General features: G+C 52.7%; 1 protein-coding gene across 6 annotated transcripts in view; it reads right to left on the bottom strand.

The window, feature by feature from the left end:
* The window catches only part of LOC144950299 (phosphatidylinositol-binding clathrin assembly protein-like), a 72,968-nt gene that overhangs the window by 26,929 nt on the left and 20,583 nt on the right, over positions 1-25,456 (bottom strand). For 3 of the 6 annotated variants that reach the window (XM_078880387.1, XM_078880384.1, XM_078880388.1), the window contains exons 4-15: positions 21,701-21,803; positions 14,622-14,715; positions 11,638-11,749; positions 10,581-10,687; positions 10,067-10,108; positions 8,665-8,753; positions 7,717-7,843; positions 6,471-6,661; positions 5,938-6,029; positions 2,620-2,694; positions 1,864-1,986; positions 849-980 (exon numbers count right to left, since the gene is read on the bottom strand). In XM_078880387.1, coding sequence (XP_078736513.1) covers positions 849-980; positions 1,864-1,986; positions 2,620-2,694; positions 5,938-6,029; positions 6,471-6,661; positions 7,717-7,843; positions 8,665-8,753; positions 10,067-10,108; positions 10,581-10,687; positions 11,638-11,749; positions 14,622-14,715; positions 21,701-21,803 — 1,287 coding nt within the window. The remainder of the gene's footprint in view (positions 1-848; positions 981-1,863; positions 1,987-2,619; positions 2,695-5,937; positions 6,030-6,470; positions 6,662-7,716; positions 7,844-8,664; positions 8,754-10,066; positions 10,109-10,580; positions 10,688-11,637; positions 11,750-14,621; positions 14,716-21,700; positions 21,804-25,456) is intronic. The other 3 variants (XM_078880383.1, XM_078880385.1, XM_078880386.1) reach the window with 3 other exon arrangements.

Here is a 25,456-nt window from a genome sequence, read left to right as displayed (position 1 = left end):
CTGAAAGCTGCACAAATAGAATTTGAAAAATTCCGAGCTTTCATCTCCATCGTCCGCTTAGCGGACGTACGATCGCAGGGTTCACAGCTGTTGTGGTCTCCAGCTTCCCCAAAAACGCTCGGGTCAATGGTGGGGGAGGCGTGCTGTTTCAACGCGTCTGCACTCGCGAGCAATTCACGTCTGAAAGGCAAAAGGTCAAGGTGCAGCTCTGAAACTACTTGTTCACGCCGATACTGGCGTGAGCAAGCAATCGCCGGATGCAGGAGCGGAGGGAGGGCAGCTCACGTTGGGAGCCTGGGAGTGCCGATGCCACGGACGCATGCTAGACAGGGTGGGGGGGGGGGGCTTGCTCCATGCTCGTGCGCCACATTCCACGGTGTTGCGCCGCGCCGCGTGCTCGGTGTGGCCGGCGGGGACGAGTTGGTTACGCTGTGGGGGCTTGTTTCACTGCGAGTTTGTTACACCGAGTTTCTTACACTTGGTGCTTTTGCTGTGTGCGCGTGCCGAGCATATGGATGAGTGCGTGCAAGTGAGCACACAGGTGAGCAAGCGCGTGGAAGATTGTGAGCGCGTGTATGGATGAGTGAGAGCGTGTAAGTAATTGCGAAGATTGTGAGCGTGCGAGCGTGCGTGTGCGGATGAGTGAGAGAACGTGCGAGTGCGCGAGCTAGCGAGTGTACGGATGGGCGCGAGTGCGAGCGCGTGTGTGCGTGTGCGGTTGAGTGAGAGCGTGCGTGTGCACGAGCGTGCGAGTGTATGGTTGGGTGCGAGTGCGTGTGTAAATGATTGAAGGGACGCCCGCGGTGATGCTCGGTGCCCGGTGCCGCCACCCCCCCACCAGCGCTCACCGCTCGAGTCCAGCGCGTCCTTGTTCGCCGCGCTCTTGTTCCCGAAGACTGCGTCGAAGTCGGTGTGCAGGCCGCCGGGCGCCGCCGCGGATACAGGCGACACGGCCGTGGGGACGAACGACCCGCCGAACCCTGGGGGCACGCACGGACAAACGCGCCGCCGAGTCAGCCCCACAACGGCCGGAACAATCACGCACGCACTGAGAATATATGCTCGCTTGCTCGCTCGTTAGCAATTCAATTGTTGGATCGTATGTCCACAGTGAGAATCAACGGCTGATTTGGACGCGGACAGCAAATCAGCAGTCACTCGGTGCTCGGTATTTATAATTCGGATCAATTAGTGCAATCACAATACGCGCATTGAACGGTGCCGTGCAAGAATCGACTACTTTAAAATCATACAACTTCGACGCGAATGTTTTTCCTTGACGCTAATTAATGGTCTAAGCAAACGCGCCAAAACTGGAGAGAACAAATGAAACGGACAGTGCGCGCATCACAAAGGAAGCGCAGATCAGACAGTGCCAAGTACACACTAATTAAAGTTGACGCAAGATAGTACGAGACGATACAAACTAGACGGGCAGTATGCCACTTTACGGACGGGACCGTGTAAACGAGACGACGGAAACGGGACGGTACAAAAAGAAGAAAAAGCTACTTCATTGGTACAAATTTGCGACTGAGAATCGTGACAAATGGATGGGGGGGGGGGTAACCAAATAAATTCTCTCCATCTAGCGTCTATCCTCAAAACCGAGAGTCGATATCCACGACAGGCTGCGTCCGTTCCCATCATTCGCGATCTCCGGCATCTCCCACGGACGGTTCTCGGCCAAACCACTTCACATGGTCCCCAGCAACTCGATCCCTTTTCCTCCTCTTCCCCTCCCCCAACCACCACCACCACCACCACCCCTCCTCGATCCTTTCCATTGTCTCCCTTGGGGCGCGATGAAATACCCACGTCCCTGGGAGCGCGAGCGGGTCGAGAGCGCCGCTTGGGATTTACCCAAGAAGGGATTGAGAGAGGAGGGGGCCGGAGGCAACGGAGCGGAGTAGGTGGCGGGAGCCGCGCTCGACACCGCGTAGTGCTCTCGCGACGACACGCACGGAGCCTCGGCGCCGCACGTCGCTAGGCCCGGCACAGCCCCCGGCACAGCCCCGGCACAGCCCCCGGCAAAGGGAAGGAGGAGCCAGGTCCCGCCGGGAGGAGAGAGAGAGAAAAGTTGAAGAGAAGAGAAACCATACGGGGGTGAGAGAGTGGCAGACACAGGGTATAGGAGGAAGAGAGAAAGAGTATTTTCAGGCGGAAGAGAGAGGGAGGGAGAGACAGAGAGACGAAAACAAGGCAGAGGAGAGCAACACGTGAGTGCAAGTCCTGGAACAAAAGTCAAGTCAGACATGAAGAGAGCTACAGGGTGTGAACAGAGCTATGGACAAGGAGCGCAGCATGCACCAGATGCATATCAGGGTCGTGCACTGACCAAGGCTCAACGGGGCAGCCCCGATAATCTGCCCCGTGACTTTCCAGCATGCCAGCGTGGTGGTTGCGGGGGCCCACTGCGTGAATGCCCGGGGAGGATCATTCACGGAGAAGACAGTGCCAACACACGACGCACCCGCTCGCCCACTTGCCCGCCCGCAAAAACCGCGGTGGGGTTTAGTTCTAAACCGCGCTCTCTCGTGCGTTCGCCCGGGACGAGCTTCCGTTCCGATCGCATGCCGTGCGGTGAAATCGAGCCGTGTGTCGTGCGCTGCCACCCACCATCGTACGAGTAAAGGCTAATGGAAGTGGGAAAGTCTTCGGGCCTAGCGGTGCGAAACGGCGACCCGAACACGTCTTCCCACAGAGAGCACGCAGCAGCGGAGAGAGCAAGTGAGGAGGAGGGGGGGGGGGCGGGGGCGAGGCACACACAGGGGACACGCGAGTCAACATGAAGAGGTGGCACCCCCCCCCCCCCCCTGGGGGTGCCGCACTGTCATTGCTCACGACGATGTCAACTTTCACAACGAGGGTCGTCGCGCGATGCCAGCTCCGCGGAGATGTGCATCCGCGTCGTGAACTTTCGCTGCGGCGGTTTTCTCTTTTCCGCTCTGCTGCGCTTTTCGCTTTTGAATGGAGCTTACTTAACTTAACATGTATTCAGCAGCAGCAGCTATAAACTAAACGACTGAACTAGTTTTAATTTCACTCAACGTTGCGCTCTGAAATCCTGTAACGCTTCATGTGCATTTTCTGCCAACCGTACAATGAGGAAATAATTAAATAACTCGCAGAACTTGCTATGACAATGATGAGATCACGCAACCACCACGTCATCAATTACTCGCGGCAAACCGTTTTGCAAAGCACTCGTTAAACAAGCACGGGCAATATATTTAGAACTTCGCCTACTGTGTGTGTGCGTGTTGTCATTTCATTTAGAGTTATTTGGTAAATAATATAATAAAATTAACACGATATGACGATGCTTTGGCTCGTCTCGTGCGGTGCGCTGTCGCATTGTCGCCGTATCGTGGCAGCCCTGGGCTTGTCAGGGATCATCTTTTTGGCATACTGCAAATTAAAAAATTAAATGACAAATCATGACATTACAAAACGCTGTGAAGCGGATACGATACGATCGTGTTTCTTACAGTAGCGGCATGTTGTGGCAACTCTGCAAATCGGAATATTTATAGTGTAGGAATCCAATGAGCTTTTTCACACATGTCCAGTAGGGGGGCGGGTAAGAATGCCACAACAACAAACAATACAAAAACACGACAGGAAAGGTAAACAAATCACCCAAACGCATCCAAATAAAAAATAAACCATTCCCATCCTACCAGGCAAAGCCCAGAGGTATTCACTTATTTTTCAGAAGAAACCTGGCCACAGATGAGAGTATTCTTAGGTTTTTTCGGTAAAGTCACGTAGGTAAAACATCAAAATTAATGAAGATAAAATAAAATAAAAACAAAAATCACGACGTTTCGGAGGCAACACGAGTCTCCGTCATCAGGTGGGACCGTCACAGCCAGATGAGCTGCATCAAGATGAGAGCTCAACAAAGTGGCCAATCATTTGGACATTTAGAGCACCAAAATAATGTCCCGAGCATGCTGCACTGCGGCACAATCATCCACATTCACGGCACCGCTGCCGCCCATTGGATCATGGATGAAGGTTAATCATCATCATCATCAGCATCGTCGTCACGATCCATGGGCAGAGAGCCCCGGAGGTAGACCCACTGCACATGTCGTCATTTGTTGTTTCCACTTTTCTCTTCTGTCTTGTAGTGCCAATATGCTCAAGCAGTGCTTCCCAGTAAGAACCGGTCTAGAGGTGGACGGTGGTTCAGAGAACGCTGAAATTCCACCGCTGGGAGATCCTGGGGATGAATCTCGGTTTCGGCCGTCCGTGATTAAGCCGGGTTCTCAAGTGCGGCAAGTTGATGGTCTCTCACCCTGGTCACCAATGACTGCACGCGTAATTTTAGCTCTGATCAACATGCTACGGGCATTAAACCGTGCGATGCTCGTGTGGATCGCGAGGTCTGTTGAAGTGAAGCTCAGAAGTAGTTATGTAAAGTCATCTTCCCAAACCGATCTCTGGCAGGGCAATGATGCACTGCTCGCGGCACAGTATTGAACGGAAAAGTCCTTCGTTTACCAAAACGCCAAGAGCACAGCTGGAAAGTAATTGGGGAATAAAGCAAAATATAAATCAGAAAAAAGGCTTGGACTGATGGCAGGCCTGCACTGGTGCACCATCATCAGCCTACCCTGGACACGCTTGCCATCTCAAGGGATCATCCAGGCGAAATATATAGAATTGGTGGAGTCGCTGCCCCCGCAAGCCAATTAAGTTTGAAAGAGTGGGTCGATATTGATTGATTGATAATTGAAAATCATCACACTTGCACGATGCATCCACGTTCCAATCACCAACAAATCCACCTCTCCCCCCCCCCCCCCTGTAGCTTTCGGGGTCGTACCCGAAAAGTCCCCCTCGAGGAAGTCATTTCGTGCCGAACAACACGCGGTGCAACCCGAAAAAAACATCGGCGAGATTTTTACACGGGAGGGGGGGGGGAGAGCACATCCGTGCACACCGACATGGCGGTAAATAGTCATCCTCAACCGACAGCAAAGAGCCACCACCAACACGGAGCAGCAGCAAGCCACCGACACGCTCCGCACGCGAGTGTCGTAATAAGCCTCGGCGCGACGACGCTCCCCGTCAGAGCGCCGAGACAGGATACGATGGAGCGGCGGACCCACTTTCCGTTTCTTAAAGCGCGCGTTAGGGAACTACGCGCGGGTCCATGACGACGTTCAAACTTGTTCGTCCGCGAGAGTCGGCGGGGCCTGGGTCGGACGCGTGGATGGCTCGAAGGGACGATGGCCAACCGTCACGATGAACCAACGGAGCAACGGCCAAAGAGGGAACGGAGATGGAGTGATGAATTCTAGATTTTAAGCTTTCGTGACTGCAAGGATTCATACTCTTAGTTCTTTCGGTAAAGTCACGTAGGTAAAAAATGAAATTAAAATTAATAAAAATAAAACAATAAAATCACGACCTTGATGCAGCAACTCTGGCTGTGACGGTCCCACCTGATGACGGAGACTTGTGTTGCCTCCGAAACGTCGTGATTTTTATTGTTTTATTTTTATTAATTTTTATTTCATTTTTTACCTACGTGACTTTACCGAAAGAACTAAGAGTACGCTCAGCACTTCTTCTAAATTAGCATAATCACATCAAGCACTGGTTAAACAAGCTCACATGACAGCGTTGAGGCAACCCAGGCTTGAATCTTCACTCCATATTTTCAGGAAAGCTGCAGCTGCTGCTGCTAGGCTGGCTTGCCTAAGGCATCACAAGGCGTAAGGCACTAACACACTAACACACCAGTTAGAATCAAGTGTACGTCTCTATCTATCGTGATCCTATTGTTCATGACCGTTTAGACACGGCCATTTTGCAGACCACCAAAACGCGTTGGCGGCCGTGACCGACAACGATTTCCGCGAGGAGCCGCGTTGCGCAACTGTGCCGGCTGAAATTAAGTGCTGGGCTTGCAACCCTCACCTGTCCAGGGGCTGGGCGCTCCGGGAGGGACCCCTGTGCCCTGCACACCTCCCCCAAAGTTCGGCTGCAGCCCGAAGAGATCGCTGGAGCCTCTGCGCAGAGACAAAGACAAAGATCCCACCCCCCCCCCCCCGTGGAGCCTTTAACAGACTGTTTGGTGCAAGTGCCACGCCCCGGCCGCCTCCGTCTCCCCCGTGGCGATGATTACACATTGCACCAGGCACTCAGTTGAGGCCGAGTCGACCTAGCGAAGGCCGAGGACGCGTTCACATGTTCGTTACTGGTGATGGGAACCGTGAGCGGGAATCAAACCCAGGCCGCTGGGTTTTTACAGCGCAGCACACTAACTGCTGCACTACCGCACACAAAATGAGTGGCATAGATAGACCAAGTGACGACATGTTAGAGACAAAGACGGAGCTAATTCCGCAACACTCTCGACCTCGGTCCGAAGGCATAAAAATTTAATTGATTTAAAACGATTGAATCGTCGCGTCGTCACGCCGCCCGTCGGCGTGCCCCCCACCGCGCACCCCGTCTGCGTGGAGGGCGGCGTGGAGGAGAAGAGGTCGGTAGAGGGCGGCGCCGTGTTGCTGCGCACGGGCGTGGAGTTGGGCGACGTTCCGCTCGACGCTGGAGAGCTCTGCTTGCCACTGCCGCCGCCACCGCCGCCACCGCCGCCGCCACCACCACCGCCACCACCCAGCTCCCGCAAGCGCTGCTCCTAGGGGGGCCGAGCACATGCAATACCGACGCACGCGCACCGACAGACACATACGAGCGCGCACGCACGGACAGACACAACCACGCGCACACGCACGCACGCACACACGCACACACACCACGGCTCCGCTTACAAAGGGGCAGCAAAGGATGCTGCACGATGACCACAAACGGCTCGCTCGCGAGACCGGAACGCGACGTTCGACTTCCAGCGCACAGCATCGTCATGCGTGCGACCCCTCTACAAATGTGTCCATTTCAAGCACAAAGGACATCCCAACGAGGATGGAGCGACGAGATCGGCACAAAAGGCTATACGGAATCATTTTGGGGGGCCTTCATCTAGCAGTAAGCTGATGAAGATGATGTTGATGAATAAAATCTCATAACTGGTCTCAGAGTACCAAAGACAGAAGGAGATTTGACACAACCGGTGGAACTGCAAATTAACCAACTCTCATTGTCTGTGCATTCCCTGCAACCGCATTGTCCACACCTGAGAAAGCAGTAGCACAAGAACGACATTAAACAGCATGTTCAGGGTTATAAAGAACGATAATAGGTTTCAATTGTGCAGCACACGAGTAGTGTTTCTACTGTAAGCAACTGTTGCATATAACATCAGTTGCAAAGACGTTGAGATTCAGCGATTGGGTTGTGCAACTGATCGCCAAGGTGTCGATTCAGCTCCAGTTTCGAGTTTATTTTGTTTAACCGGGTGAGAACTCGAGACGCTGGGACGGGTTCTTAATCGCAAAGGTGACCCTGAATCACCACAAATGGCAACAATGAAAGCAAATAGAAACCAAAGCAAACACAACGAAATGAAAATCATAGCAACAAAAAAAACACAACCACGTTAACAGAAGAAATTCACAAACAGAAATCAATATTAAATACATTTCCTGTGAACAAAAGCCGGCTCTTGAACAAATTACTTGAAAAAAAAAAATTTAATCTTCGGTTACAGAAACCGTCGAGACAGATTTGCGATGCAATCGACGCAGACGCTGGCGGAAAATGCCGACAACTCTCGCGGCGTCCGGCACACGGCACCTTGAGGGCGTTGAGCCGCGCCTGCTCCTCGTCCAACGCCGCCCGCCTTTCCTGCTCGTCCACGCGGCTCAGCGACATCCCCGTGGTGGACAACGCCGACACGGCCGTCGACAGGCTCGTGCTGCGGCTGCAAAGAGTCACACGCGCACAAGACGAAGATCCCCCGCGTAGGCTTGACAGACTGTTGGGGCAAGTGCTGTTAGCGAGCACCAATGAAGGCCGATAATGGTACCACAAGGGCGGTTGCTGATGTTTACATACCGCACCAGGTACTCATTGAATGCTGAGTCGACCTAGGGAAGGTCCAGGACCTTTCGGTTTATTTTATTTTATTATTTTATTATGTTTTATTTTTATTATTTTATTACTTCCCTTCTACGTGACTTTACCGAAAGAACCAAGAAGATGAGTCCAGGACCTTGTTTTATAATATTCGTCAACGATGTTGGCTGTGAGCAGGAATCGAACTCGGATGGCCGGGTTAGCGACGCAGGTCGCAATCCATCACAATACTCTCTAAACATACACGTACAAAGACCCCCAACCCCCCGTTATAGCCTTGAACAGACTGTTGGGGCAAGTGCTGCTAGCGAGTAGCAGCTGTGAAGGCCGGCATGGCGCACGAGGGTCTTCATCTCCCCAGTGGCGATGTTTACACACCGCAAACTCCGGTCATCCTCACAGCAGCGGCTTTTGGCTGGCCATCGAACAAAGACGGTCACTGCATCGCACGCTTTTTCAGAGGGGCCGTCTGGAACGATCTTCCGTTCCGATATTAGAAGGCCACTGGGAGCCACGCACCTTTAAATCATCTAGATTGAAAACAAATTTCTTTCCCCCCGGACCTCCGATTAGCACGGTATGGCTACGTATGGCACGGAAGAAGTTCAACATACGTACACACGTACAAGGGTCACGGACGGCGTGCAAACGCACGCATGCACACACCTGCTGGCGGTCATAGGTGCGTCCTTGGTCTTCTTTCCCTCGAGCGAGGCCAGGTGTTGCTCCAGGGCGTCCAGGAGGCTGCTGGGAGCCTGCACGACGGACGGACGGATGGACAGACGAGTTGGTGTGGGCGCGAGAGAGGTCAACGCACCATCGCACGTAAAGCCGCTGCGGCGTCACGCAAACAAAGGTCGGGAGGTCGCAATCCCGATCCGGACGGGGCCGTGGCGTTGTTTAGTTTAAGTTTGTTGAGCCAGCTGGACGTGACTGGGTAAAAACTTACCCCACTTTTCACCCAGGAAACTGGAGAGCACAGACGTTGGCGTTTCTAACCCAACATTAAACCTAACGGTGACATATTTCAGAATCGCAGTTAAGAGACACACACATATATATTATGTTAAAAATAAGTGTTTTAAAAAAGGAGCAGGGTCTTTCGCTCCAGCCGAACTCTCAATTGACTTAACAAGAATTTGCCTTGAGAGGGTGCTTGCTGAAATGTCGCAGCAACCTCGGAAACATCCCATCTCATCGCAAGCATTCCCTTCACCCTGCTGCCATCGAGCCAAGGGGACAACCCAGGGGCAGCTGTCCCCGTGTGCAGTCCGCCAGTAGGGAGCGCGACGCCGCGATGAGTCCTCCCAATTAACCCTCTCCTGTTCTGAGGCGTCTGCAAGTTTGCAGGGTTGGAGTGGGAGGGGGGGGGGGTTCCCGCTCACCGCCGAATCTCTGAACGCGCAAGCGGCTCGGCATTAATTTTACTTGGAGAGGCACAGCGCCGCTGTTTTTAAATGCGTTGTACTCGCCGCAGGGAACCGTAGCGACACGACCGCACCCTACGACAGCGGGCGCCAAGCTGTGCCGCACGCCCTCCCGCGTGGCCTTGTGGGATCCTCGGCACCGATAAAGTTATTTAATTTTTTCTTCCGATCCCGTTGCGATGACGAACACGTCCGTCATCACAACGGGAAAGGGTTAACAAGTAACTGTGCACGTGGGGAGGAAGCTTACAAACAAACATGTAACCCTTTCACTCTCTCTTCTCCAGTGGGCATTTATTCTTAAGAGCATTCATTCGGGCATTCAGGCAATCCCCCCTACCCCCCCCTGTTTCTTCTTCTACAGGGGTATCAGAGCAGTTTTAGACAGGTGAGTCCCATTGCATTGTAATCCGTAATGTGCTTGTGGTGGTGTCAACCCCCTTTCATATCCTCCGTGTACCCGAATCGTCTTGTTCACAAAATACTTTTGGAAAAAAAAAAGTTACTGCGGACACAAATCTATCAAGCTGAGACCGTGACGCCGGCACACACATGGCCTACTCTTTCTTGAACAGCGCCAGAGGATCTTTAACGTCCAATGGGGATGCAGAGGATGTGACACACGCGGAGTCGTTCGTTACCTGCGTTAGGTCGGGGATGTCGCCCTTGTCGATGCCGACGCACTGCAACGACACGAAGCGCAACGGGCGTTACTCGGCTCGTGTGCATGTGTGTGTGTACCCACACACGCAGATGTGTGTGTGTGTACCCACACACGCAGATGTGTGTGTGTGTACCCACACACGCAGATGTGTGTGTGTGTGTACCCACACACGCAGGTGTGTGTGTGTGTACCCACACACGCAGATGTGTGTGTGTGTACCCACACACGCAGATGCGTGTACCCACACACGCAGATGCGTGTACCCACACACGCAGATGCGTGTACCCACACACGCAGATGTGTGTGTATGCACACGCATATTTGCGTGTGTGCGTGCTGCTCTACAAACCCGGCGGCCAGGGTTCGATTCCCCGCTCATGGCCAACACCAGTGACGATTATCTGAACAGGTCCTCGGCCTCTCCGAGGTCAACTAGGCCTCAAATGATGCACATGTGCATCTGTGCGTGCGTGCGTACGTGCGGACCTCACCTCGGCAACCTTGAGGAACTCTGAGACGCGTGTCATGCGCGTGAGGAATTTCTTGTACAGGTCCAGCGCCTCTTTACAATTCTTCTTGTTCATCTCAAAGTACTTCTCTGCAGAGCCACAACCGCAGAGACAACCACCACCGCCCACCGCAACAACCCGCGTAAGCCTGGACACAACGCTGGGCCAGTTGCTGTTGACGAGAGCCTATTCAGGTACAGTAAAACACACGCACTTACGAACCAGCTTTCATTCATTTTTTTATTACTTACATCGACTTAAAACGCGAACTCTCACTGACAAATCTGGCTGTCGCCTGATGATGCCGGTTGTTATTACTGGAGAAACGTCGTGTTCGGATTGTAAATGTTGTGGATTTGCTCTCCAACACACCGGTGTGCTGTACTAGTAACGAATTGGACACGTTCTGTTTACGTGACAAACCTGACTGATTGGCTGTGTCGGGTGGTGACAGCTTTAACAACACATTTATATTTATGCGATCTAAACCAAAAAAACAAACCTATATTATGGATGATATTTGTCGGGAAAGCCTGCGTGTTAAACGGGCAAATTGAACAGCGGCACTATTTTGATCGGCTGAGCAACCCTCCGAGAGATGTTAAGGAGTCAGCCTTGTCCTAGGAGCGAGGGTTTGTGCGCGTGTGGGCATTTAAATACAGAAGATTACTGTGTTCTGACTTACGAAGGGGTACCAGGAACGAACTGAGTGCGCAAGTCGAAGACTGTCTGTACACGGATTTTTGCACAGCGTTGGTGTACGGTGCTTTTTTTTCTGGAAGTCTTTGCAGTATTTTCCTGGATTTTTCTGTTTGCGCATAGTCACTTCGAGATATTTTCTTGTTCATATTTTAGATTTTTTGTTTGTTGCGGTTGCACCAGATTTAAGAGCCGAATGGCTCACAGGGCTATACCAAATAAATTAAACTGAAAACTGAAAGGGCAAGCTTTGCCCTCAAGTCTTTTCGTGCAGCGCAGCCCCAGAACGTCGACGGGAGACGAAAGGAAGGAATGGACGGAGGGGGGGGCGTGTGCGCACCGAGGAGGTTGATGATGCCGTCGTTGTAGCAGGCGAAGAGACGGATGAGGTCCTTGAAGAGCAGCATGAAGGCCGAGTTGATGACCCCGTTCGTCAGGTCGTTGGGCGTCACCTGTGCGCACACGTGACCACAAGAGGGAGGGCGGGGGGGGCGGGGGGGGGGGGTCAGGTCTCGGTAGGCCAGACTCGCGCTCCGTCGTGATGGCCACGCGCAAAGCCAACTCAGCGGCCCAGCGACGGACCTGGGCCGTTCCCGGATCGACGGCCACGGCCTGGGTCCGCTCGGCCTTCATCGCTCTGTCCCAGCCACTCCTCGGTGGCCAGAGGGAAACAATCTTTATGGAAAATCAAGTTCAAGTTTATTTTGTTTATCCAGCAGAGAACTCGGGTAGGCGGGATCAGTGTAATTTTCAAGAATGACCTGGGGCATTTGTCTTGCCAGTAGAGGTTTTGACGATGGCTATGTATAATAAGCCCCTATTAAGCAATTAGCGGGCAGTTTAAAAATTTGGCAGTTTACCTCCCTCGTGAGGCTGTTCCAGCCTTATAATAGGTGCTCGCCAACAATACTTGGTCCAACAGACTGTGTAGATGACACGGGGCATCTTTGTTAATTATGGATACAGAGCACACACACACCCCCCACAGGACACAAAACACGTGAGCTAATTTTATCCGAGACAAGATCCCATTCCGACCTAGACGCACGCACGCACACGCTCCCTCCCGAGGCCACCTCTGGACTCGACGAGCATTAATTAATCACGAGGTTAGGGCCACGGCGGCTCACGGTAACCGCGGGCTGCCGCGCCTGTGGTGCTCGTAAAAGCCTCCGCGCGCACGTTAGGCATCGCAAGGTCGGTCGGCTTTCTCTCCGTCCGCTAATGGAACGGGCGTGTTGGGAACTCGCAAGGGAGTTTACAGCTCCCTGGTCTTTCCCCACATCCCGCCAGGCGCCGGCAGTGGGGGGTGGGGGTGGGTGGGAGGGTCACCGTGGCGCTACATGACGCAGCGTGCCGGCCACGCGGGGGGGTCTTAGTGCGCCGTCGATTGGCAGAACCCCGCCAAACCGCGCACGCTCGGCAAGGCAGGAATCCGAAAGCTTTACGTCGGAGAGTTAACAGAATATTTTTTTATGCTGGAGGAATCCGATGAGCTGCGAAGCTCTTTTTTACCGATGTCCAGTTATGACTCGGCCGAGCGGTGGCACTTTAGCCTCTTGTTGCAGAGGGGGTTCACGGTTCGAGGCCACCGGCCGCCCTGGTTAATGCTGCGGGTGTATCAGCCGTAAAATACGCGGCGCAGTGGACGTTAAAGATCCCGTGGCGTTAACGAAAACCGAGTTAGCCCCACGTGTGTCGGGCATCACAACGCAAATGTGCCAAGCAAAATGTAAAAAAAAAAAATTTTTAATCTACTCGCAAAATTATTTGATCATCAGAAACAAATAACAAAATCGTCCCCTTCCTGGCAGACATTGCTGTGTGCACCTCGCGATGAACAGGAACGGCTGTGGCCCTGGGGCATCCTTGTTGGCTCGACTGCAGCAAGGCAATGGAATGGTTGAGATGAGATGGGATATACGGCGCTTAGGGTTGCCGAGGCAGTTAAAGCAAACATCCTGCACATGTATGAAAAAGTAAGAATAGGTTTTGCCCTTTCTGGCAATACAGCAGGTGTTAAGATGTTCGGACACCAAATAGAAACCTTTTGCAAGGAATCACGTCTGCATGAACCACACGTACCCGTGTTAAACATGCAAACAAAACATGCTCTGATCATATATGCACTGTTCTTTAAACTGATTGGGCTACACATCAAAGGGCCCAGTCTTACCAGTGTCACCAGTTGATTATTATTGTGATCTAACATCAAAATGGGATTTTTTGCACATTTTGGTACGCAGCATAAACAAATGATGCTGGAAGATGTAATTGTTTTTGTAGGGGGTGTTTCAATGTGCGTACAGTACATTTTAAATGTATCTTGTAATTTTATTGTTTGTTGCGGTTGCACCCGAATCAAGAGCCGAATGGCTCACAGGGTTATTCCAAATAAATGAAACCGAAACTGAAAAACTGTCAGACCAGAGAACGCGATACGGCGCACAGTACAAAGACAATGCACTACCAGGGCATTCATAGCTCTGGATGAGCAGCTACAAAATCCCACACCCTACCTCCCCCCCTACTCGCAAACTAATAATAAAGACTACACGTGGTATCTGCGCCACTCTTATCGCGCAACGCGATCACGAAGGCACAGTTGCACAGGCGGGTTTCTGAGCCCAATTATCAATTTGAAACCGGGAATCGCAACGCATGAACTAATGGCAGCTTAAATTTCGATTTAAAGCTTTGGTGACTGCAGAGATTCATCTTCTTGGTTCTTTCGGTAAAGTCACGTAGAAGGGAAATAATAAAATAATAAAAATAAAACATCATAAAATAAAATATTAAAATATAATAAACTGATTATTATGCTTTATTTTTATTATTTTATTATTTCCCTTCTACGTGACTTTACCGAAAGAACCAAGAAGATAATGGCAGCTTCATGGGCACCGGCGGTGCCGCCCCTCGTCAGAGTGAACGCCGCCGTGGCGAGATGTTAACTACCACGCCAGGTATACAACAGGAGGTCGCGGGTTCGACCCCCAACCCCGACGCCCGTAAATTTGGAGTTTGCATGTTCTCTTCCTGTGGTTGCGTAGATTTTTCTCCGAGTCTGCGTTTAGAGTATTTGGCCGCTGTAAATTTACACGTGATAAGCCGCTTCGTTGAGCTATCATTTATGATAGCCATGTCGCTTATGAAAAAGAGCCATATAGCTCAGTGGGCCTAAAATTTGTTTAAGTTTTTTTGTTTCTTCATATTCCTCCGAAATCCGCACGCAAAGTCGGTCGCAGCGGCACGTGCATGAATGGCACCAACCACCACCACACAACCGCCACCACACAACCGCCACCACCGATGCCCACGCACCTCAAAGTCGAGCAGAGCGTCGAGCTGGCTCTGCACGATGGGCAGCGTCTTCAGCAGCTTCTCCGTGTTCATGGTCCTCATCACGCCCTCCACCCTGCACACACAAAACGGACAGCCTTTTAATAAAGACCGTTGGGGCAAGTGCTGTGTTATAGCGAGTAACACCCATCATTGGTTGGAAAGGCACACAAGGAGGGGGGAGGGGGTGGGTAGACAGTGCCATGCCCGGCCACCTTTGTCTCCCTAGTCGTGGTGTTTACACACCTCAGCAGTTACTAATTTAAGGCCGAGCCGACCTAGGGGAGGCCCAGAACCGGTTCAGCAATTCGTCACCAATGTTGGTCGCGAGCGGGAATCCGAGCTCGGGTTGCCTGGTTCGTAGTGTAGCACGTCAACCACTACTTTAAAACAGGCTGTGATCGGTATTTATCTGCCACTGCCAGCATATTATAACTGCACTAACGGAGTCCGAGAATAGGGGGGGATACGGACCCCGCAGGTCTACGCAGAGCTGCCAGCTAATCGCTGTTTCACGGTCTGTCGGTCGGCCACTCCTGCAGTGAACTCAAGTCAGATATGTTGTGTAAAGATCGCAAGGCGTAAAAACATAGCGCCCTCATGAACGCGCACGAGTCGCGCTCTGATTGCGAAAAACTGTGCGCGTTACAAGTTGCCGAATTATTATTAAGTGGCACAAAACACCACAGGCAATTAAGAGAATGGTATACTTTTGACCTGGGAACACCGCTTTCAGAGTCGCCCTCAAGTCACTCCTGTTACCGCACAGGCCTCTTGCAGCAACGCATGTGACGTACGTACGGTGGTTTGGAGGTTTGAGCGCGCGCACGCGAGTAAATGCACGGTCGAGAAAAGCTGAACAGACATGGGCAAGACTAGTCGCTGGAAGGGACGATGGACGGTGGTCAAGATGCGACAGAGCGGCCGCCAGAGAGCGGAAGGCATCTAACAAGTGTACGTCCACCGAGGAGATGGAGCGATGAAAGCAGCCCGTGCGCAGGTGCCGGGTGGATTGCTGCATCGCAGAACCATGGGAGAGATGTGTGTATGTGTGTGTATGGTAAACTTCTTTTGCACCGAGGATAACAAACTAAACACAAAAGGCAATTTCTAACGAAATACATTTTTCAATCTACACGACTTAAAAGTGCATAGCTCCCAGTGGCCGCAAAAGCGCATCTGAAAGCGCCGTGCGATGCGCGGACCACCGTCTTTGTTCAATGGCCAGCCAAAAGCCGCTGCTGCGAGGATGACCGGAGTTCGCGTGATGATGCTTTATGCTCCTTTACGAGATCAGCGAAGTATCGTGGTTCATTTTGTGGCAAGCACTTTGTGTGTAACGAGCCCGACCTGATAACAACGTGTTCGTTCGGCAACCAGAAGTCAATGCAACTCGGCGAGCGCCGGACGGACGCGATCGGATGTTGTGGTAACCCCGCCGTGACACGTGGCAGAGAATTTTGTACGCGCTGCAGCCTGGAAACGAGATTGCGATCGCTTGGGGAGGCCTTCATCCAGCAGTGGATTGATCGATCCATGGCTGATGATAATGATGATGGATATCGTGCCAAGGCTAGTTTTGTGGCACCTCCCCCAACCCCCCCGTGACCGGCTGGCTGTGACTCTGGCACGCTGGCCAGATTCGGCGACATCCAGTCAGCGCTGGGTGTCAGAAGTGGTCACGTTCCCGGTTTGGGTCACCCACTGCAGCCGGTTCACACTTGTACAAAGCACGGGCTTGATGTTCGCACGCCCCACCAAGGACTCATTTAAGGCTGAGTCGACCTAAGAGGGAGGGGGCCCAATCAAGCCGGGTACTGATATCGACGATATCATTCCCCGTGACTCGGGTCGCCAGATGTTAAAGCGGTGCGCGAGCAACTACACCACCATCTCCCGTCACACACGTACAAACTCAACCCACTCGCCCCTCGTTCATTTAGGCCAGGGGTGGGGAACGTCTGGCCCGCGAAATCATTTGGTCTGACCCTGCCAAGGCAACCGCAGGCGGGACTCGAAATTCAATAAATCTAGGAGCAAACCTGGAAAAGCAGTTGCGAGTAGCAGCAACATCATCAATACCAGCGAACATCACACGCCTCGCCAAAGAGAAGCAGTTTCAGCCATCGCATTAGGGGTGAGTTAATGAAATGTTTGACCAAATATAACAGGCTAATTTTTAAGTTGATAATTTCGTATGGTCCGCGAATGATGTTATAAATATCCAAATGGCCCTTGGCAGAAAAAAGGTTCCCCACCCCTGATTTAGGCCATCATTCATTCACTCACACACTCACTTTTTCTCACTCAGTCACACAACTGCTTTGAACCACTCACCCAGTCACTCAATAAGTTACCCACTTACACGCGCACTCACAATGGCACTCGCTCACTCACCCATTCACGCAATCTAACTCGCCTCAGTTATTCAATCACTCGGTCACTTGCTTGCTCACCCACTCAATCACTTTCTTGTTCACTCACACAAAAAGACAAAGATCCCCCATGTAGCCTTCAACAGCCTGTTGGGGCAAGGTGCTGTTAGCGAGTAGCACCTATGAAAACCTCAAAGACACACAAGGTGACAACTGGCCAGCACCACGCCCGCCCGCCTTAGTCTTCCGAGTGGCGATGTTTACACGTCACACCAGGTACTCATTTCTATGTATGTCGAACTTATTTCACATCGTATGTAGTCAATCGTGCTAATCAGAGGTGCCCTAGGGGAGGCCCAGGACCGGTATAGATAATGGTCACTGGTGCTGGTGGCCGCGAGAGGGAATCGAACTCGGGGTTCGTAGCACAGCGCGATAACCACTCCCCTGCCGCTCTCCACTCACACTACCACTACACACTCACTCGGACACACCCACCCGGCAGCAACAATGCTCGCACACCGTACACCCCTCACTCGCCACACACTCTCTCTCATCATGCTGTGTCAGCCCATGCACCCACGGCCCAACCCGTTTCCGCCAAGTCCCGAGGTTCTGCCCGTGCCGGAACAAACAGCCTGAAGGCAGGCGTAGCAGCAGCAGTAGCCATGATGAGGACGACAAAACCATCACATCATCTCCCCCCACCACCCCCCCGGGTACCGAAACATGAGAAACAGTGACAACCGCCACACCGCCTCTAGCTTTGCCATCCCACTGGCAGCGATGGGCGCCGCAGTGGCGAGATGTTAACTACCTCGCCTGCTATACAGGAGGTCGTGGGCTCGATCCAGACCCCCGACGCCTGCTGCTGTATATTTGGAGGTTGCGTGTTGTCCCCGTGGTCGCGTGGATTTTTCTCCAGGTCCTCCAGTTTTTCCCTCCACGTTTAGAATCAACATCACACGTTCAGAGTTTTTGGCTGCCGGTATAAATTTCCGCGCGATACGCCGCTTCGTTGAGCTATCGTTTGTGACGGCCAGGTCGCTTCTGAAAAAAAGCTAGCTCAGTGGGCCTTACCTGGTAAACTACAATTTTTTTTTATTAAAACAGTTTAGTTGAGACCACGGGCACACACTGCTTTCAGAGCCCACTTGAGGCCAGGAGTTTTCTGCGTGTGCGTGTCAGTTCGTTTTTTTTCTTCCTCCCGTATTTTGACAGTCAAACACAAAGAGCAAACAAACACAACGCAGAAAAAAAAAAGAGAAAGACACCGGCACAAGAAGAATGTTGTCCAAACGAGGCAGGGAGGAATGCGGCCAATAGCGCCCAGGCACGTACCCCTCTCTCTCGCTCCCTCCTTCACAAACAAGTGACGATCCACCCTGGGAGGTCAAAGATCCACCCTGGAGGTCACCACCACTTGCTCCTCTTTCCGTCCCAAATCCATTGCTTTCATTGATCTCAAAATCTATTAATGCTTTCGACAAAGCTAACGAAGGATCACCATACAAAACGTGCGTCTTCATTTCCATAAATTCAGGCCCGCAAAAATTACGCGACACAAATGATATGCAAATCGAGGTCAAGGTGGGGGTGCGGGGGGGGGCTGATGATGATGTCACTGTCGTCATCGCTTCCCCATCACCGCGTCGCGCTCAGCCTGCCCTGAGTTTCCAGCCTCTTGGGGGCCGCTGGTCCAGCATAGATGAGGCCCCCACCCCCTTTGTGGATTTACAGCCCTGTTGTCGATCCGCTCCTCGTACGTATTTATAATATTATTTTTATGCTGAGTGTCTGCTGCTGCTGCTGCTGTGTCCTGTACAACGCTTTGGGATCCTTGATGAAAAGTACTATATCAGTGCGATTATTATTATGAGGGCCTCTCCACTTTGCTCGGGTCGTAGGGGTCATTTGACCATACTTCACCACGCTGGTCAGCGTGGGGTTTGTGCGGGCGGGGAGCAAAACTGCAGGAGTATTGAAGTACGGTACAGCAGATTTTTTTCTGCACCGCGCTCTCATTTGACAACGTGGCCATACATTACATAGTGCATATTAAGTATTTATTATTTAACATGCAACCGTATGTATGTTGAACTTGTTGTGCACCGCACGTAGCCAAGCGTGCTAATCGGAGGTGCAGGGGGAAGGACAACAACAACCCAAAAACAAAAAGTAGTTAGAGAGAAATAACTTTTTAATCTAGATTTAAAGGTGCATAGCTGCAGCGGCTTCCTAACATCGGAAGGAAGAGCGTTCCAGACGGCCGCAAAAGCACATCGTTATGGTTGGACACTGGAAGTTGCCACTTTGCTGGAGCTATTTCAACTCGGCTCTCCCTCGTTCTCTCCCCCGAATGTCAACCGCCCCTAACGTGAGATCTGGTCTTCACTCCTCCAAACACGGGCAGCGCTAAGTCAACGCCCTGTGCACTCAGGACATCATTCATCCACTCGTTCGTCACCGTAGCACCCTGAACCAAGACAGTCCTGGTAGAGCACCGCTTTCTCCGCGGCTGAACATCTTGCCAGGCGCCACGCCTGCAAGATGTTAACTACCTCGCCTGGTATGCAACAGGTCGTGGGTTCGATCCCGACCCTGATGCCTGCTGTATATTTGGAGTTAGCGGGTTCTCCCCGTGGATTTTTCTCCGGGTCCTCCGTTTATTCCCCCAACATTCAGAAACATGCGTTGAGAGTATTTGGCTGCTATAAATTTCCAAGTGATAAGCCTCTTCGTTGAGCTATCATTTGCGTCCAGGTCGCTTCTGAAAAAAGCTACAGAGCTCAGCGTGCCTTTACCGGTAAAAAAAAAAATAGTCTAGTTTACTTGCGATCCTAGGACGGAATGTGCATTATCAATCCAAATTATTATTAATAATTTGCAATCGCATCCCCCGCTTCCCATTCTCAACAGCTGTTGAGAATGGGAAGCGTTTACCGGCACTTCCAAGAGGCAGTTGAAGGTCGCGCTCGTGCGTCTCTCGTACGAGGAGGCGCCCCCCCCACCCCGGAGGCGCCCCCCCCACCCCGCACGCCGAGCCTCCGTGTCACGACCGGAAATTGTCTTCTCGCCTTTTCGAAAAAACGTGCGAGTTATACATTATTTTTGTATTATTATTATAACGGTTGCCCGGTAGCGCACAATATAACGTCCGTCTGTCCTCTGTCCGTCGCGTCCGCGTCCCCCCCCCCCCCCAAGGGCCGCGGGGCACGTGCGCGCCTCCCGCTCCCAGCCACATCCGCACGCCCGTGATGACGGCATTTCCTCTCCGGCCGCCCGCCCGCCTGCCAAAGCGCGTGGCATTTGACCGCCACACGTTAAAGCCATTAAAATAAGACCCCCCAACAACCGCTCCCCCCCCCCCCCTCTGGGGGGGCAACACCGCGCGCACTGCGGAGCGGCGCCCGAGAGGAAGGGAGAGGTCATCAACAACCGCGGACTTTCAAAATGAGGCAACGCCATCGACAGGACGTCCCCGCAGCAGGCGGCCCCTCCCCCCTCCTCGTCCGCCGATGAAAAACGCTAACAGGCGGTGGATGTCAGCGAGAAGGCACGTGCGCACGCAGCGTACTTTTCATTCGCTTCGTTGTTTAAGAACCCGGGATTGAGTCCACGCGGGAAACGTCGGAAGCGCTCGCTTGCCTCGCGCGCGCGGTCTTTGAATGTACGGCCCCTCGAGTCAATCCACCGCTGGAGGAAGGCATCCCGTCACCCCCGATGCGGTGCGGGTCATGGGGGTCGTCTGACCATACTTCGCCATGCTGGTTCAACGCGGGTTGGTTGAAGTGCGAAGATAATTCTGTGCGTCGAAACGTCTCCAAGTGGGGCCGCTCTGTGTTTGTCTTGCCCGTGCACTTGAATTTGTGCCACGTTGTTGTCTTCATTTGAACCCAGGGTTCCCAGTGATTTAAATGAGGTTCCCCGTCTCGATGGGCTTTACAAACTCGAATCCGTCTAAAGACGGTCACTCAAGAGGCGCTCAAGAGGCGAGGCCGCGTCCGACGTGGAAAAGACGATGGGGTTCATGACGCTGCTGCTTGGGTCAACTCGTCGCAAGAACTGCCAAAGACAGAGCCGTGTCGTGTAGGATTGTCCATCTCGCAGCCAACCCTCGGATCGAGCTGGGTTAAGGACACGGGACCAAATCTGCCGACGATGAGCCAGAAGCACACACGTGAGAGCGTAGGAGCAATGGGTTTTGTTGCACTGGCCTCTTGGGGGACCACAACGCGGCCCTGCAGCCGCCTACGACAACCTGGCGAGCATCGTGGTCGACCATCGGAGCGCTGTTCAGGCCCGAACACCCTTTTAAGCTTTCCGAAATGCGACAAAAATCGACCGCATTCCAGGCGATTTGGCCATAGGACTCCGTAGCGATTGCTGATAGAGGCGTAACAAAATAGTCACATTGTGGTATTGTATACAGTGATGTACCCGACTAGAGATCTAAATCTAACAGGCAGGATCCTATAAACATCAGGGCAGTTTACCAGCATTGGTTCAAGCAACCGGTCCAGAGTTTTTCTTGTGTAGAACCAACACTGCTGAAAATTATGAACTCCTAGAATGCCATGTGGCTCATGGAATGTTTAAAAAAAAAACGTTTCATGTGAAGGAGACAGATATGAGATGGTGGCAGCATCCGCCTATCACCAGTAGGTGCAAGTGACGTTCACTCACCCGCGCTTTATCCGCGTGAAGTCAAAAGCCATCTGCCTGTAGGAGTAGGCCTTCTCGTTCAGGTACTTGCTGTACCTCCGGATGAACGTGGACATGTCGTAACCTGCCCGGCACCACAACAACACAGCACAGCAGAGCGTGTCCCTGTTAGCTTATGCACACATCAAAGACAAAGATACCCCCCCTTACGTCCTGTACAGGCTTAAACAAACTGTTTGGGCAAGTGCTGCTAGCGAGCACCTACTAAGGATGGTATGTGACCACATGAGGGATTGGGTGGCCAGCAATACGCGAGGCCACTTGTGCCTCTGCAGCGCCGATGTTTACACACCGCACCAGGTACTCGTTTTAAGGCCGAGTTGACCTTGGGGAGGGCCCAGGACTCGGGTCGCTTGCAACAACCGCTGCCCACGAATAAGCACACGCGTCCCTTTTCAACTTCCACGTCAAACACCAGCACACATCTACAAACACATACGCACATCAACAAGACAATAACACACACGGGAAAACAACACGCAGCACAAAAGAGACGTGCTCCGTAGACTTGCACCGCAATATGCACACGTCTGAAGCACAAAAGCGAGCCTCGATTAAATACGCGCGCCAACACGCACGTGCACACCCGCTAAACACAAAACACGCGTGGCTCCCGTCGAATAACAGCACAAGCCACACGCTTGTAACACGAGGAGAGCCGCTCGCCTCTGTAAAGTGACGTGCCCCCGCGCAACGAGACACAAAACACACACACACACGTTCCCTGGCTACGGACAGAGCAAAAGAAGTTCAACGTACATCAGAATCCTTATTTAGACTGGAGAAATCCGATGAGCTATGAAGCTCTTTTTCAGAGATGTACAGTTCGTACATACACTCACGAGCGAACACGCAGCAGCATGCATCCGCAACACACGCGTCCCCACCACGACATGCACGCACAGTACCACACGCGTCCCCGCCACGATACGCACACACACCCACATTAACCCCACCAATGCAAAAGCGCGCGTGGCTATTCGTTTACGTGCAAATAACACGGCACAAATCGGATACAAATCCGCGTGCATTCACATCCACCACAATGTACACAGCCAATAACAAAACGCATTGTTATTCAAATTGTCCTTCGTTGTTCATCCCCCGGACCTCCGATTAGCACGCTTGGCTATGTACGGTGCGAAAGAAGTTCAACGTACATACGTATAATTGTCAACACATATGCACAACACAAAAAAAACCTACAACAATCACAGTACTTTACACACCAACACACACTCCAGCAAACAACAAAGCTCAACCGTGCGGTCCTACATTGAACGTTCACGCAAGTGCTGTTAGTGAGCACCTATTAAGGCTGGCACTGCACACAAACAGCGATGTAGCCAGCACCGTACACGGCAGTGTTTGTCTGCGTGGGAACGATGTTTACGCACCGCACCAGGCACCAATATAAGTCAGAGTAGACCTCATCAGGCACCAGCGCGCACACACACACACGTCCCACACACTTGTAGATTTGAACGGGGACAGGGAGTGGACGCCACAGATCACTGGTGGGGGAGGGGGGGTTAGTGGGGGCAGCAGAGGAGAACGAGCGACCTGCCGCCAATCAAATAATTACTTGGAGGCAGCTTTGACCCTGCAACAAGGGTCACCAAAAAATGTCTTCGTCGCTGCTTTAAACCAAACAAAAATCCAATCCAAGCTCACCGACGTCAACCGCATCTGTTTTTTATTGGCGCGTTGTCTTTTTTATTTCTTTAGTCCCCCCCCCCCCCTCCTCGCCCACCACCCTCCCCCCTTGCCACGCAACTCGAGCCGCCCGCTAGCGGCCGCCCGATTAATAACACGACTCCGCAGAGGCGGCACGCGGCGGCGGCGGCGGCGACTTGCGAGGGCGTGGTCGGCCGCACCCTCGCACCGCCGCCAAAATTGCTCGCCGGAGACGGCCCTACGCCGTCGTGCCACTTGGCCCGCCGGTCAGGCACGGCCGCCGGGCACACAGGAACAACATTGTGTCGGCCGGACTAGCGCCAGGTGTGGCGCTAACTGGCCGCACCCCCCCACCCACCAAGGCCGCGCGCGAATGAACTGAGCTCTGTGTGCGTGCCGCGGGTAACACCGCTGACGTGGCGTGAGCGAGCGCGGACCCCAGGATGGACATCGACAGTCGGCGTGGAGCGTGGGCAATCGGGGTTATTCGAGTTACACGTAACCACGCTTCCCACCCCCACTGCGAGCGGCTTTAATTAAATGTTTTTCAGGTTTCAGTTTCGGTACATTTGGTTACGGGGTATTAAATTAATTTGTATTACAGTCGCTGGTTTCTCCCTCCAGACCACGTGACATCATTAAAGTTTTTTTTTTTTACAAAATAATTTTCCACAATTATATCCCGAATACGCAATCGGTGTTATGCCACGAGCCCAAGGTATCCAATTCCAATCTTCTCTCGGACAGCAACTACTTTTGCTACCCAACGGCCCAAAGAAGTACAGAGCTACCTCTGAAATTCCTTCAAGTGACCTCTGGTGCACACAGCAGGGGTGCGCGGTGGGGGCAAACACCTTCCCATCCGCCCTGCCAACGAGGTTAATGTTCGTCGCATGACAGTCATGTACAAGTTTAATTCTCAGAGCTCCAACGCAGCCCAAGGAAGTCGTTGGTGAGTGGACTGATCCCATCGACTCACTTAACTCGAGCCCCCGGTGAAATCACGGGTGGCCCCTTTGGATTCGAACGCCTTCACGATCTGACCAAATCAGTGGCATTGGAAGCCCTCCACCAGCCGACAAAGCCAAACAAACGAATGTCGTGCGGTGCACAGGCGCGTCCACACGCCAATTATTATTGCTGCGTCTCGAACACCGGTCGGTTGAAGAACGATTTTCGCAACTAATTGAAGCAACGAGATACGCGATGTGTCGTTTCAAACCCAGTCAAACATCAAAAGGACAAGCTCTGGAAAAAATACAAAGTAACAAATCCGCGGTCTGACACAAGCACACGCGTTCATCTGAAATCACTGAGCTGCCCCGCACCTCCGATTAGCGCGGTTGGCTACGTACGGTGCGAGAGAAGTTCACACGCACGCACACACATACTCGCACCTCCGATTAGCGCGGTTGGCTACGTACGGTGCGAGAGAAGTTCAACACACACACGCACACACATACTCGCGCCTCCGATTCGCACGGTTGTCTACGTACGGTGCGAGAGAAGTTCAACACATACACGCACACACATACTCGCACCTCCGATTAGCGCGGTTGTCTACGTACGGTGCGAGAGAAGTTCAACAAACGCACGCACGCACATACTCGCACCTCCGATTCGCACGGTTGTCTACGTACGGTGCGAGAGAAGTTCAACAAACACACGCACACACATACTCGCACCTCCGATTCGCACGGTTGGCTACGTACGGTGCGAGAAAAGTTCAACACACGCACACACACACATACTCGCACCTCCGATTAGCGCGGTTGGCTACGTAAGGTGCGAGAGAAGTTCAACACACGCACACACACACATACTCGCACCTCCGATTAGCACGGTTGTCTACGTACGGTGCGAAAGAAGCTCAACATACATACAGGTGGGCCCCGGGCGCCACAGAACAACGGCGTGCGAGGTGGGAGACGACCCATGAGCACGGTCGGCGACGTGCGCTGCGAAAGAAGAAGTTGAAGGTGACGAAGTCCCACACGCGCGCACGGGGGGGGGGGGGGGCGTCTTGCCCTGCCCCGCCCC

Source organism: Lampetra fluviatilis, chromosome 57, assembly GCF_964198595.1.
Source record: "Lampetra fluviatilis chromosome 57, kcLamFluv1.1, whole genome shotgun sequence".
NCBI classification, from domain to species: Eukaryota; Metazoa; Chordata; class Hyperoartia; order Petromyzontiformes; family Petromyzontidae; genus Lampetra; species Lampetra fluviatilis.
The sequence above is the reverse complement of the archived record's forward strand: the minus strand, read 5'-3'. Positions and strand labels throughout refer to the sequence as shown.